This window comes from Bombus impatiens, unplaced genomic scaffold, assembly GCF_000188095.3.
Source record: "Bombus impatiens unplaced genomic scaffold, BIMP_2.2 scf_0382, whole genome shotgun sequence".
In the NCBI taxonomy this organism is placed as follows: domain Eukaryota; kingdom Metazoa; phylum Arthropoda; class Insecta; order Hymenoptera; family Apidae; genus Bombus; species Bombus impatiens.
The window spans coordinates 323,026-337,910 of NT_176801.1; the positions used below are offsets into that span (position 1 = coordinate 323,026).

At 34.2% G+C, this 14,885-nt stretch overlaps 1 protein-coding gene across 3 annotated transcripts in view; it reads left to right on the top strand.

The window, feature by feature from the left end:
- Positions 1 to 5,131, top strand: part of LOC100747808 (neutral ceramidase) — a 46,012-nt gene extending 40,881 nt beyond the window's left edge. For all 3 annotated transcript variants that reach the window (XM_003489915.4, XM_012386295.3, XM_024368031.2), the window contains exons 10-15: positions 354 to 584; positions 1,044 to 1,139; positions 1,254 to 1,424; positions 2,268 to 2,383; positions 3,960 to 4,128; positions 4,825 to 5,131. In XM_003489915.4, the coding sequence (XP_003489963.1) occupies positions 354 to 584; positions 1,044 to 1,139; positions 1,254 to 1,424; positions 2,268 to 2,383; positions 3,960 to 4,128; positions 4,825 to 4,872 (831 nt within the window). In that variant the 3' untranslated portion in view covers positions 4,873 to 5,131. The remainder of the gene's footprint in view (positions 1 to 353; positions 585 to 1,043; positions 1,140 to 1,253; positions 1,425 to 2,267; positions 2,384 to 3,959; positions 4,129 to 4,824) is intronic.
- Positions 5,132 to 14,885: the final 9,754 nt, after the last annotated feature.

A 14,885-nucleotide genomic window follows, 5' to 3' on the forward strand; every position in this document is an offset into this window, starting at 1 on the left:
ACTGTTCTTTCCAAAGTTGAACTTTTTAACATTGTATCATAATATTTTTTGACGTAGAATATTCCGAAGAATTGACATATGTAAAAAAGAATACATAATTCCATTTGAAGAAACAAACATGATCTTCGTTTAGCCTCTAGTATCCACCTATAAAACCATGTGCCCAACCAAACCATCCAACTTTATCTGAAACATTTTCCATTAAAATAATTGCTTAGTGACCAAATTGATTGCAGTTACGTGCCTCACCCTATACGTCGATAAATCTTACTTCTTTGTCGTTCGACGATTCTAAACTTTCAAGATCTCCAAGTTCGTCTGTTTAATTTCTGAATGATTTGAACAACCTTCAGATGCGTATTCCGTACGACTGGCAACCGAAAATCGTAGCGACGCAGGTCGCGTTGATCGGTAACGTTGTCATCGCTGGCGTACCAGGAGAATTCACAACAATGTCCGGAAGAAGATTGCGAGAGGCTATCAAAACGGTCATGAACGATGCGTCCGACGACGAAACGTCCGTTATAGTCGCCGGCCTCTGCAATACTTACAGCGATTACATCACTACGCCGGAGGAATATCAAGTAACTCGTAGATCATCCTTATCGTTTCCTTCCGATGTTTTTAGAATAATCTTCTATCTCTTATGCCATCGATATTTAATAATTTGTAGATCTTACAATTTCTAATTTAAAACCGTTTACGCTCGTAACAAATATCCGCGTCATTTATGATAAATAGATTCGAATAAAAAGGAATTATTACATGGAGGATTAGATTCGAAGCGGTGAATATTGGCATGAAATAGTATAATTTACGAGTACTCTTCGGGGATGAAACGTTGCATCAAAATGTTGAACATTAGAATCTTTACCTTTCTATAATTTTTCTTGCTTCGTGATAAATAAAATTGAATAGAAAAGTTTTTGTTAAATATATATCTAAATTAATAGAAAGTCAACTGGTATAAAAATTTATTATAGAAATTTATTGAAACACTATAATTTAAGATTTGCCAACGATTTCTTTGTTTAATCTTTTAGATCCAAAGATACGAAGGTGCGTCCACGATATTTGGGCCCCATACCCTAACTATTTACTTAAAACAATACCAAGAACTCGTCACATCCGCCATTCTTGTAAGTACACCGTAAAAATCTTCCTCCCCCCCCAAAAAATGTTATAAATTTTATTTAAATGAATTTAGCTTATATACAAACTTTTTAATGACGCTAGTTTCGATATGATCTCAGAAAAAGGATGTAGATCCTGGTCCAACGCCTCTGGATCTAAGAAAAAAGAATCTTCTCACGTTCGTCACTCCTGTTCTCTTCGACACCCCAAAATGGGGCAAAAATTTCGGTGACTGTATTAAACAACCGCCGAAACTCGCCAAACCAGGCGATATCGTCAGTGCGGTATTCGTAAGTATACTAAGTATCGATACTAATTTCGTTAAAATGACACGAACGAAATACTCCGTCATAAGCTCGGAACGCAAACTCTGAAAGGGAAAATTGAAAGAAGGATTTGGCAGCAAATAGGTAGATAAACGGATTTGCGATTGATCCGAATTTCCACGCTATTAATTTTCCAGACAAGAGCGTCCAGATATGGAAACTCAACGGACATCACGTGCTGGACTTATCCCATCTTTTCTAAAACATCTAAAGACACTATCATATTTGTAGCTAAAAACTAAGGAGGAACACATTGCGTGTTACTCTGAACAAAAGATTGCGCCTATAGTATATCTGCTCATGAACTGAATAAGGGAGATCGATTGCAAATGACTTAGTAGATAGAAAAAACAATTTTTGTTAGAATCAGCTTCAAATTGAAAACTTTTACAACTCGGAGTACTCAAATTGTAAAAGATAAAACTTTGTGAGTTCAAATCTTGAACTCTAAAAATTGGTATTCCTAACTCTTTTAACTTCTACAATCTTCAGTGTAGGACGCTGCAAACGATCTAATTTTGTTACTATCATATACCTTGTTTGTTAATTTTGTACATTAATATATTTTATATTTGTTACGTTAGGATCCACATTTTATAACATTCTAAATTTAAAGATCATTCGTAATAAGTCTAATTTAACTATTTATCTACAAAATAAATACTGTTTTCATATATTGTGTATATTGTATCTGCTAGGGCGTTGACAAATTCCATAAGCTTATTATTCATGGACAAAAAGGAAGAGATACGTGGTAAGGAATTCTGTGAATATTACGTCTCATAAATCTGGTCTTATTTTCACCAGGTTGCTGGCCACCCACGTAACAACCTGATGACAGAGAGGTCGTATCTGACGATCGAGAGGCTAAGTGACGATGAGATATGGGTGCCAGTTGCTACTGATGCCAGTTGGGAGACTAAGTATGTATATATTTTCATCGATTTTCATTTTAAATCCTCGAACTGACAAATACGAAAATTTATAACTAGGCTGCGGATTTTTATGCGGATTTTAAACAAATACGTTACATTTTAACCAAACAATCATAAAATATTTTTTACCAAAAACAAGGAATTTTCTAATTAAATTAATTGATTTAATTCATAAGAAATTTAGCGGTCTCTGATGAATGCAGCACTTGATCGCTTCGATTTGGAATAAAATACAGGCCATATCTACTTTAGCTTAGTTTTATTTTGTATTAGGTACATGTAGACGTTATATTTAATTCATCGTTTCATTGTTAGTATACAGCTATATTGTATAGGGTGTTAAAAAGAGAGTATACATGTATCAAAATGAAAAAGAATTCAGGAGGAATATCTTGGAAAATGATGACTCTTTTATCGTTAAGATTCTCTGTATGTTAGACAGTAAACGTGCTTTCACTTATTTATAGGCAATAAATTTTAGCAGTTACGTGACATGTAATAATATTGATGATGTGAAATCAATAGTACAATAACTTTCTCGTCCTATACTATGAAAGACTCAATATCCTATACAATACGTAAGATAAGAACAAACGAATCTCGCAGAAGACGAATTGGTCAATTTCCACTTTTTACAAGTTTCTCGATTTAACATTTCATTTTTGAAAAAATGAATGACTCGTTTCTATAAAGTTTATTACAGTAGCGATAGCGTAAATAATCGCAAATTTCAAGATTAATTTTAAAAGATAATATTTTCAATCGCAACTTTTCTTTATGTTTTTGTTTATGTAGTCAATCGATATAGTCTCTGAACTACTCAGATTATTAAACGTTAGTCGTTAGTAGACTGAGAATTTTCACGCGTTTATATAGGAGATTTAATGATGTAAAGATACGCGGAACACACGAAACACAAAAAATTCTATTTAGTTCTATTTTCTAAATTGTATTCACGAAAATGTGAGCTTGCATAAATATCCGCACGATCGATTTGAAGCATTCTTAACTAAGACAACGTGTTAAAAATCAGTACCTAAGTCGCTAAACTTCACCGACTGTCCTGGATAGTTACCTCAGCCGCAAACCTCGACCACTTTGAAATTTCTCTTTTCAAATCTTATATTAAATCTTTCTCATGCAATACTAGGAAAAAGTTAGCTCCGCAGCGATCTTCGAATTTTTACGTTCTAATCCCGCTCTCCTTCCGGCGAACGAAAGGATTTTTAATACGTCAACAAAAATCTTTTGCATAAAATTAAAGTAAAGCGTTCTCATATTTTTTCCTCCGGTATGAGAAATTTTTAACTATATAGAAGCACAATTATATCGTAAATAATTCAAAGAAAGTAACGCACTATTTTGAAACATTTCGTATAACAAAAAGAAAAAAAAACATAGGAGGTCCCCCATAAATCAATGATAGCCGGAAAAATCGGTGCGAAAAATGACAAAGGGGGAGGATAAGAGTATCGATCAGCCAAGAGTATCAGGCTCTGACCATCAGACAGGCGAATAATAACGATATTTCTCCCTCCGTTTGGTTGCTGTATCATCCGTACAGGTTCCAGTGGCAGAGGACGTCGATGGTTCTCGGTTCCAGTCAAGTGACCATTACGTGGCAGGTCCCAGAGGACATCAAAGCTGGTGAATATCGTATTAGGCACAACGGATACTACCGTTATATCCTTGGTGGCATCTTCCCTTACTACGGCGTGTCCAACCACATCCAGGTAAATTAAGTACCTGTTGTGAATGTTTGATATCAGGGCTCATTCCCCCTAGTTTTTCTTCTTTTTTTTTTTTTCGTTTATCCATTTCTTATAATTGAAATAATAACGCAAACTATGCAATTTTTTAGCATATAATTAGTTTACTATATAATTAATTAGTGGATGCATACGAAACGTTTGCTTTTTCTGTGATTTTTAATGCTTTTTTGTGGTTCTTGCAAATTTCTTTTATTTTTGTGGAAAGGGGAATTTCGTATGTTCACTTTGCTATGATTTTTAATATTCCGTTATATTTTGTCTTTTCACTGCTTTCTTTTCCTTTTTTCTTCTGACTTGGCAAGTTTGAAGCTGTCTGTCTATTGTGCGAAAGAATCAAAACCAATAAGAATAGAATTAACTTGATCGACATAACGTTGAAATGAAATTAATTCGGCTAATTTATATTCATATTTGTATCTAAATTGAAGTCACTTTTACACGAAACTTAGGTTTAAACTAGGTATTTTAAAATCGAGTTACATTGAAAAACAAACGTTTCGTAACTCGCAACGAGATATAAAAGGATCCTCTCCTCACCAATAATCAACGATACCCTGTGTAATAATTCCGATAATAGATAATTTCATCCAAAATCCTATTTCACATTTGTAAACTTATTATAACCAGTTACGTGACATTTTTCATGGACCATTTCAGGTTATACCTAGTGGCTTGAGCTGTTGCAAAAGGCTGTACTACGAATAACCATGCCACGATATTTCAGCCCCAAATGAAAATGCTTACGCTTAATTCACCACTGAATTTAGAAATAATTCAGCCGTGAAGGCCATACCTATATCGTTGTTTTTAGTTTTGTACAGTGTTATACCATAATAATATACCGACGTGTGATCTCTTTAATACATAGATACATTAATATCGGATAGAATGTAGAATTAGGTTTTCATTAAATTTAATTAATGAATCAACGTGATCGCGAATAAACGGATAATTTATACAAATATCTACTTGTAATTTATTTATTTTTACTATATTCACGGTAGAATTTCGTTTGTCTGAATGAGCAATCTATGTATAATTGAATAAATAATCGAACAGTTCATATGATAAAAATTCACGCGAAAATGAAACGATTGAATATTGTATTTTTTATAGTGCACTATTTTGTATTTGTTGTATCAAGCTATTCATTTCTACCAAATACTAGTTACCTAGTGATTTCTGAATCGTAAAAAAACTGTGATCAATTACAGACTGTTAATGAAAATATTATTTCAATATCTGAAGTTCAGATAAATGGAGTTCTATTGTATGTAAGAATTCCTACAGATCAAGTGGTAAAGAGATGAATGGTGAAAGAACGAATGACGAAATTAATGGTCGTAAATGGTTGTCGAGAATACAATCTGACGAGATTTCTTCATTAATTTTTATCGATTCGATTCTCCTTTATTAATTTTAGAATATATAATACCAGCAGCTGAAAATTTTAAATCATGGTCCGATTGAACCTGTATTGAATAGTATACTCTTGACAACTTTCATAATTTCGATTCGAAATTAAGAATCGTAAGATTGAAATTAAAATTCAGAATTCATTATTAACAACAATTGATATTCTAACATTTTTTAGATTCGAGATAACTGAATTCTACGTATATCAACATTTCTGTTAATTTTAACTCACAGTGATGTCTAATTTTTCACCTATAGCGTACGTATACTGTTATGCACTAATGATTTATTCTATAGTTTTATATCATCGGGAAATAAAATTGTATATGTATTTGTTTCCTTTTTCATTCATGGAGAAAAATAAAGAAGAGGATAGAAATATCAGAATGTACTTTCACTCGATGAGTACAGAATTTAAAAAGTTTTTGCGGGAGAAGGCAGATTTACAACACGACATTTGAATTGGTAAAGTTTTCCCCGTTTTACGATATCTCCTACACATGAAAATGTTGTTACATATACATTTCCATACTGACGACGAAGGGGAAACGATGCTTTCTGCGTAGAAAGCCTAAACTCATCTTGAAGCTCCCACGAAGAATTGCTTTGTACTCCGAAGTTCAAGGTCACTATATTTCGGTAGAATTACGGTAAAACTCAAGCTTGGTGTTACATTCTGTTATTTAACGTTCCCTGTCAATTACACAGTTCGATAATCTATTATCACTATATTCGGTTCTATAAGTGGTAAATAATTCGATAATTTTCCTAGTTAAATCATAACAAGTTTCTAGCGTAATTCGTTTTTATCAGAAATTTATATCGATGAAAAAACTGACTGAGAACGTCATCGAAGAAGATATTTGAAAATAGGATATAATATTACCTAGATAAAACTCCTTTTTAAGTAGAATGTACGAAAGTTTTTTAAGAAGTATTTAAGTGAATCATAATCTAAAAAGAATACTCAAAAGTAGGGCAGGAGTGTTATACGAACAAAGTTGCAATTTTGTTAGAAATTATCTTGTACGTAGTAAATACTAGATATGAAAGAAATTTAAAATTACAATTATCAAAATTAAGGTTTTTTAAGAAAAGAAGTACACTAAATGATAGTCCAGGAATATATTTAAGAGCAGGATATACCGTTAAGTAATATTACTGTTTAAGTAATATTATTATTTCGGTAGAAATTATTTCATGTTTCGTAAAAAGTACAAAAAGGACAAGAAAATGAAGCCTTTCCGGTTGTTAAAACATTATAAAAGAAATGGCCGAATATTTCCCAGTTAACTGAACTTTATCTTCATTTCTTCCAAAAGGCCACAGTTCAGTACACATAACAACCTCGCCGATAATAACTGTGTAAGATTAGGCAAAAATAGCCAACGAAGTGGCGTACGAAATATTAAGTACGCATTTCAGATATCTGCAACGTCGAGATCGATACAGAAATGTACACGTGAATTTGTAACGCGTCTCAAAGGAAGCCAACGTATGGCACGAAAGTAGAGTGCTATACATATACAAAATTTCATAAAATAAATTTCTCGAAACGAAATTCAATTCGCGAGAACGAAGGGGGAGGAAGCTCTTTCCCAGTGAACGAATTAATTAAATTCATTTGGCTGAATCTTACGTAACATTCCATATTCCAAAGAAAGCAATTTCAGCGAAACGTCGAACTTGATCCTTTCCGTTGCGAAACAGTATCAATATCTTTTACTCCGCATACAAACTAGAATTTCAATCTGTGCTTTTAAATAAATTGATTTGAGATAGCGAGAAATTACTTCGATCAACCTTTCGATAGTTTCGATCGGCTCCTCCTACAAATTGTACGAGTGAATTTGTGCATTAAAAGAATGCTATTAGCTTCTTAAGCGATCGGTATAATTGAAAAACTTGGACCAAAAAGCATTCGCGTCTTTATATATTTATTTATTGTTTAATTAGTACTGGTTTAATCGTCAATCAAATTTTACCAATATAATCATTGTCATGATGTTTAAAAATGCCTTTGTGATATTTGTAAAATATAAGTACGTATAGTTGCGGGAAATATCTCGCAATTTCTGAATCTATTTTCAGATTTCTTTGGAACGTTGCCGATAAAATCATTATAGGTTCGTAACAATGCTAATGGATTTTTTAAATCACTCAGAAATGTTTATGGTATCCAAGTGAAAATATTTCGAGATCAAGCGACGATAATTAAGGTCTGTAAAAATATACGATATCACCGTAAAAACGAGAAACTGTCAAAATAAAAGAAAAATCCGATATACGTAGAGTTCAAAGAACGGGAAATGGCCACACGAGTCCAGGGCACAAAAAGATTCTGAACCGAACATCAATGTGGTTCGTTAACAGGTCTCCTCGCGTGAAATGGTCGAACCGAGAAAATAACATGTGGTATAAAAGTGCGTTTAACGAGGAATGCGGTCAGCAATCTGGATTATCGAAGCATGTAAAACTGCCGAGCTTGTTTCACGAAAAGATTCAATTAAATATGCGTCCGGAATCAAGTGAGTTATTTTTCGACTGAGAAATAATAGTAATTACAGTAAAGTAATAAAATGAGACAGATTTTTCACTTTACGTTCCAAAAACGATATTTAAAAGAAGTTTAACTAACTGATACTATAAAACTGTCTTATTCGAAATCCAATTTTACTTGCAATTAAATTTGTTTTAACGCTGTCTTAATTAAATATGCCAACAGAGATTGCTTCGATCTATAAATCAACAAAATTTTCTGTCATTTGAAATTCAGTTTTCTCTTTTATATTTACGATTTCATCCGCAAGTCTATCTCACATAAGACTTAAAATCCATTAGCATACGATCTCATTTATAATTGAGTATCTACGTAAATACGTATAGTCTAATGTTTAACATCTATTATTGTAACCTGAGACGCTAAAATATATAAGGTGCCACTCAAAAACGGTGGTAGTTCTAACATTGCGAAAGTGTGTCAATTACGGAGGTCCTAGGACAATACGAGCGAAGAAAATTGAAAAGTTTAGCACCACCACGAAGAACTTTACAAGCTGTTTATTACGTCCACGAACAGCTTGCACCAACCAATCAGTCAAGGCATTTTCACAGTCTCCTTCGAGAAAAAAACGTTAATATCAAGAATACATCTGGTGCCTCGTCGAACCTACATGTCCCGCATAACTAAAGAAAGAAAGAAAGAGCTAACAAGCACGCAAAACATCATAGTTGTTTTACCAGGCATTATTTTATAATTCAGTAAACGACAGGGTCGAAGATATTTGAAAATCATTTAAACTTCTTCCAGTAAGACAAACGTGAAAGCAGTTTCATATATAACTGAACTTATTTATTATTATCAAAATTTTACAAATTCCAACATAACAGTAACGAGTTTGCTAGTAATACAAATAGTAATGCAAAGGAACGTCAGATTATCCATAGCGATGCCATCAAAGTACTCTTGGAATACAAAGAAAAGGATTAATTACATAAACCACTATTTACATAAGTTATTACTGCTATTTATATGTATATCTAGTTACATAAACGTCCAAGCTGATATTTGCCCATACTAACAAAAATCTCTTCGATCCGCGAAGCAACAAATATTTTCAATTTCAAAGCTACTACACCCAAACTGAAAAAGGGAACGGGAGAAAGAGTTCAATTACACGATATAAACTACAGCCAAACAACTTCCTCGACGGTAAAAATACTTGTCTCATGCCATTTCGCCTTCTATCCCTCTACTACTTGCTAGGACCATGGCGTGAAATGCCGAGAACCCAGTAAAACTACGAATTAAACTTCAATTTACTCGAACTGAAGCTCAACGAAGCATAAATCGAGTAACCAAGAGGGACTTAGAAACAGCCACGAAGCCGCTAGTATAATTCGTATCGACGAGTTCGCAGACCACTAAACAGCGTCCAAAGAGAAAAGGAAACCAGAGAAGCCAGAGAATACGGAGAGAAATGTCGCCATCAAGGTGTTAAACGACGCGTTTCGAATTCGACACTTGCGAACAGGAGCTACTTGCGTGGAGAATAGCGGAGACTCTTCTTTTTCTACGCTGAAGCAAGGTACGAAAAAAGAACGTGGAAGATAAAAGAATGGGAACAAGCGAAATAAAAAAGCGAAGAAGGATGGTAGAATGTGGGAAAGGGCTGTTTCCCGCGCGAAATGAAGCGAAGATTTAGCAGGGGTTGGAGAAAAGGATTGGTTGAGGTTGTTGTGGAATCCAAGGTCACGGGACCAACTGCTTCTAGACGACTGCCTCCGCAACGACGAAACCACGCAGCGAAATACGAAAGAACGAACAGTGGCTAGTTTGATGAATTTAGGAAATAGAGGCGCGACATTATTATTTTATTGAAGATTAAAATTTAATATCGTATTATATTAGAAATATATAAACGTTAATATATTAGCAATATTTGAGCACATTTTTCTGTTCGTGTAACGTCGTGCACCGATGCACGAATTTACAAATTAAGTTTAACCGGTACCAACGACGCGATGACTCTTTTCCCGAACTGTGTACTTACCTGACCATTGTCGTTTAGCCTAGAATTAGGATCAGAAGAAAGAATAGAGATAGAAAGAAGGGTATTTATTCATTGCAAATCTAAGTGCAAGCAACAGCACGCTGCTGTAGAATCCAGACGGTTAAAAATGAGAAAAATCGCAGTTTCCTACGACTTTCAGCCTATAACTGTAATAAATTTACATTTCTTAAATCTAAATCTCTATCCGATTATTAGCAGACTGCAGGTATTTCTTAACACGCGCCTGTACAAATTCATATGTTTGCAAACACGACTATGAAAATGAAATCTAAGCCGAGATTTATTCTCCCATTTATAATATGTTACAACCATATTTATTTCGCGTTAGATATTTTGATATTTCCTCATCTTACGTGCATTCTGTATGTTTTCGTACCTTTAAATTTCCGCCAGGAAAATAAGTATCCGCAACCTAGTTACATAGTCAATACATAGTTTAAGTGTATTTACTATAATTTATAATTTAAGTCAGCGTTCAAAGTAAATCCGCTGACGCACACTGTCGATTAACTCAACTTAAATAACGATCTATTTTCCTAGAAGAGTTATTAATATTTATAGGTGACTTTGTTGCATAGCGATGACCGAACAGTATCCAGACGGAAGTGTAACAATCTCATTTATTACTGTTAGACATGTGTAAATAGCGTCGGAACAGAATTAGCTAAATGTTCAGTAACGTTATTAACTATCGTTGCTAGTCAAAGTAATTAGAATCGCGGGATCGCGCAAAAGTAGCTACGATCTTTTTATCTCGCGCTTCTGGAAAGTGTCGTTAATTAATAAAAATAATAAGCAATGTCGCATGACGTATTTCGTTTATTACTTTATTCATTAGTGTCATTTTACTTCACTTTCGCGTAATTGGTAGAACAGTAGTACGCTACATATTACGAGAAGTTTAGCAATCGTATAATTATTAAAATTATGATACTACTTTTATTCTTATCTTCGCTTAGTTCAATTAGTAAAAACTTGCGGCTAAAGCAGGATTAAGATAAAGTCAAGATTTTAAGATAGTTGTAAATAAAGATAAATTGCAATAAAAAATATAGATAAATTGTTAGTCGATAAATAATTCTGAATAATTGTTGTATAAACGTTAAAATTATAGATGACAGATTACACTGAAATGAAAAAACTTGTATGCTGTCAAATATTAAAATAAATTTCCATTCGTACTCATAAAGGTTCAGTAATTCATAGCAAAATTCTTTAGATAAAAGCGAACCTTATATATCTCGACATTTGTTTCTTTTTGTATCGTGTTTCCATTTTTTCTAAAAAGAACCTCTATGAAATTCACATTTCATTTTTGGCTTAATTAAATTTAATTAATAAGCATTTGAATGAGAAATAAAGCGTGCGAAGATTTAATGAATTTTTTCATTTCAACTTAATTTAATAGATAAAAATTTGCGCGTACGGCAAAATTTATCAGGATTTAAGATAATTAAAATTTGTCTATATGAATTTATGGAATGTACGTCAAATTTTCATTTTTACAATATAACAATTTAATTAACTTTGTTATTTAATAATTTAGACAATTTAAAATCTCACAATTTAATTAAATCTTAATTCTTAGAAATATAAATATTGTTATCGATAAATCATGCATAGGTAGATATCCAGATTCCTTTGGAAGACCTCTTTTTACCTGGAATTTTATTTCAACTTTTAAAAGATTTATTAAATTTTTGGAGGATGATTCCTAAGCAACTTTCGTGCCGTGAATTTTATCTCAATTTTAAAAGATCTTTCGAGCTTCTCGGAAGGCCACTGCCAAGCACATTCGTCTCGAATTTTATTTCGATCTTGAAGAATTTGAAAAACGGGAATTGTCAAAAATTCGTTTGATTCATTTCATTTTCTGAAGATTATAAATATTTTGTGGAACTTTAGAATTATTTATAGAATCCCTGAGCAATTTAGCGGAGGATTTATTTTTAAATCGCACAACAATATTACATCATATTATAAAGAAAACGACTGTCACACTTGCTGCGATCGTGAGAATTACAATTTTTGGTATATAAACAGAAAAATATCGGACGAAGTATCTGTTGTTATTTCTATACTCGGAGGTAAAAACCTTTATTGCACACGCTTACAAAGACTAGGGATAAAAACAAAAAAGCATCTTAAGCCTATCGATTAAATCTATCGATCGTAAATAGGATTATCTTCTAGTCACTATTTCTTATAACTAACGCATCTGCATATGGATGACGAGCACGAACTCACGTTGTCATTTTCAACAGTATCGATGGAACAGATCATTCAGGAGTTAATGAAACTTAAGGAAGCCTACAACTTTAGCATTGGGGTACTTAACGTGACAGTCTCCGAAAACCAAGCAATTCGATGATTTCGCGAATCGGTGCACCCTCGAATGGATCACGCCGAAAATAGAAACGTTACACAAGCAACGTTTAATCCACTGGATTAGTTGGCTCGATTTAAGAGCCGAAACATCGATCGATGTTTGCTAAACTTTAAAAAAAGCTTTTTCCTTGTTTTGCTTCTCCGAATTTCTCGCTTATCTCGTTACTCCCGGAGTATTGAACTATATTTTTTCCCACTTATTCGTGTTATCATTTATTTAAAGGAGATGAGACCGAGACGCAGCTGCAGTACATCAAATATCATCAGAACAATGTCTGACTGCAATTAGAGCGATCATTGTTAGATGTAATGCTTGTGTTGCTGCAAGAGACCAGCATTTTGAACAGTATCTTCATCTATTAAATAGACGATAATACGGACAAATAAACATAAATAAATAAGCGTAGAAACGAAAACCTTCCTGCTTCTCTTTTAGCGACTTTCTGCAAAATGAAGCAAAAACGAGCGATTCTCAAAATGATTTTCTTCTCTTATTTTATCGGCCTTCTGCACGCTCACGAGAATTTACCATTTAAATTGGGAGTGTCCTGTATATTACTTGATATAAATTAAACAATACACGCATAAGTCTACACGATATCGTGCTTTATCGAGCTGCTGATTAATTCAATCACAAAATAATACCATTTAATATATTATTCGATTTAATTATATTACCATTATCGATTAGCTCATATTACGTATCACGTGTAAACTTGTACCACACGAGGGGACTAACATTTTCTAATTTATTCGTTGGTGCCATTTGAAACACACTCGAACAGAATGAGAGAAACAGAAAACGACGCGATCAACTCACTCTCTCTCTCTCTCTCTCCCTCGTCCCTTTCCCAAATATTTTTTCAAACTTGCTCGTTCGTTCCAAACTCGTGGATGCCCTCTTAAATCCCCATCCCGCACACAAATCAATTTATCCAACAAATATATTCAGCCGAATGTTAAAGAAGAAAAGTAGAAGTTGAAAAGAAACGGACGTGAAGAAGCATGAAATTCCTGCTTCAGTCGGAGACGAAGAATAATGGCAGAGTATTTTGGAGGAAGGGGTGAATAATCGGACAAAAGAGAAGAACGTGAAACGATCAGGACGCGGAAAGAGGAACGAAGGAAGCCACGAGGACGCTTCCGCCGATCGGAGGTGCGCAGAAGCGCCGGTGCTCGGTGTCACGCGCCGCGACGAGGGCTAACGCAGTCGTGATTCGCGCGGCGTCCGTGTCAGTTCGCCGTTTTCCGCGAAACATTCAAAGTGCCACGTTTTACTCGAGCTTGAAACACGGCCGCGCCAATATTCAACTGATTCTGTGGATTTCTTCAAAATTTCTTTCGCATAGTTGCAGTGTTGAAGGTTCGAAGAAGTCGGAAGTTGAAGGTCAAGAGCGCGACTGCTTCGCTTACGAAAGAAGAAAACGTTGGATAGTTGGAAGTTCGAAGAGGTTGGAAGCTGAAGATCACCGGCCCGAGTGATTTGGTTTTCATAGAAAACGGTAACGAGGACGAGGAAGACCAAGAAATTATTATACTGCTTTCTGCGGATTCTCCCAAAAACTTTTTAAGATGGCTGCGAATTAGAAAGTTTAAAGAAGTTGGAAATTGAAGGTCGGGGGTGCAAGAGCCTTGGTTTAGAGGGGAAAAAGTTTCGCAATCGAGGAAGTCGAGGAAATGATTACAATTCTAAAGTAATATTATTATGCTGTTTTTTCTTTTCCTTTTTTTTCTGTGGATTTTCATTACTTTCTTTAAGGAAGCTGAGAAGTTGAAGATTTTAGGAAGTTGGGGACTGAAGATCGATATACCTGAAATAAATATTATTCACCTGTCTTCTGCGAATTTTTACAAAGTTTCTGCAAGGAATCCGACCCTTTGCTTTAGAGGACAAGATTTATTTTATTTTATTATTATGGATTTCCCTAAAATTTCTTAATGGAAATTAGAAAATCAGTGAGCTGAAAGACTTGAAAACGGGAAGCTGATGGTAAAACTGCTTTGGTTCAGCAGGGAAAGAATTTAAAAAGTCGAGGACGTTGGAACGACCGAGATCATCGCGCGACTGTTTCCTATGGATTCTTTTGAAATTTCCTAAAAGAAGAACGGTAAAAGCAAGTCCAAAGAAGCTTGAGAACCGACAATTAAAGAAATAGCTGCTCTAGCTTAGCAGGAAAATATCGCCAAAGTCGAGGAAGACAACAAATTGAAGAAAACGGAAAATATTTGTGAAACTATCTTATTGAAGCAGAAGTGGAAGTTTGGAAGTTAAGGAAGACTAAGAAGTTTCGTGTAACAAACGTTCCGGAAGTTAGAAAAATGAGATTGACAGTGGAAGTG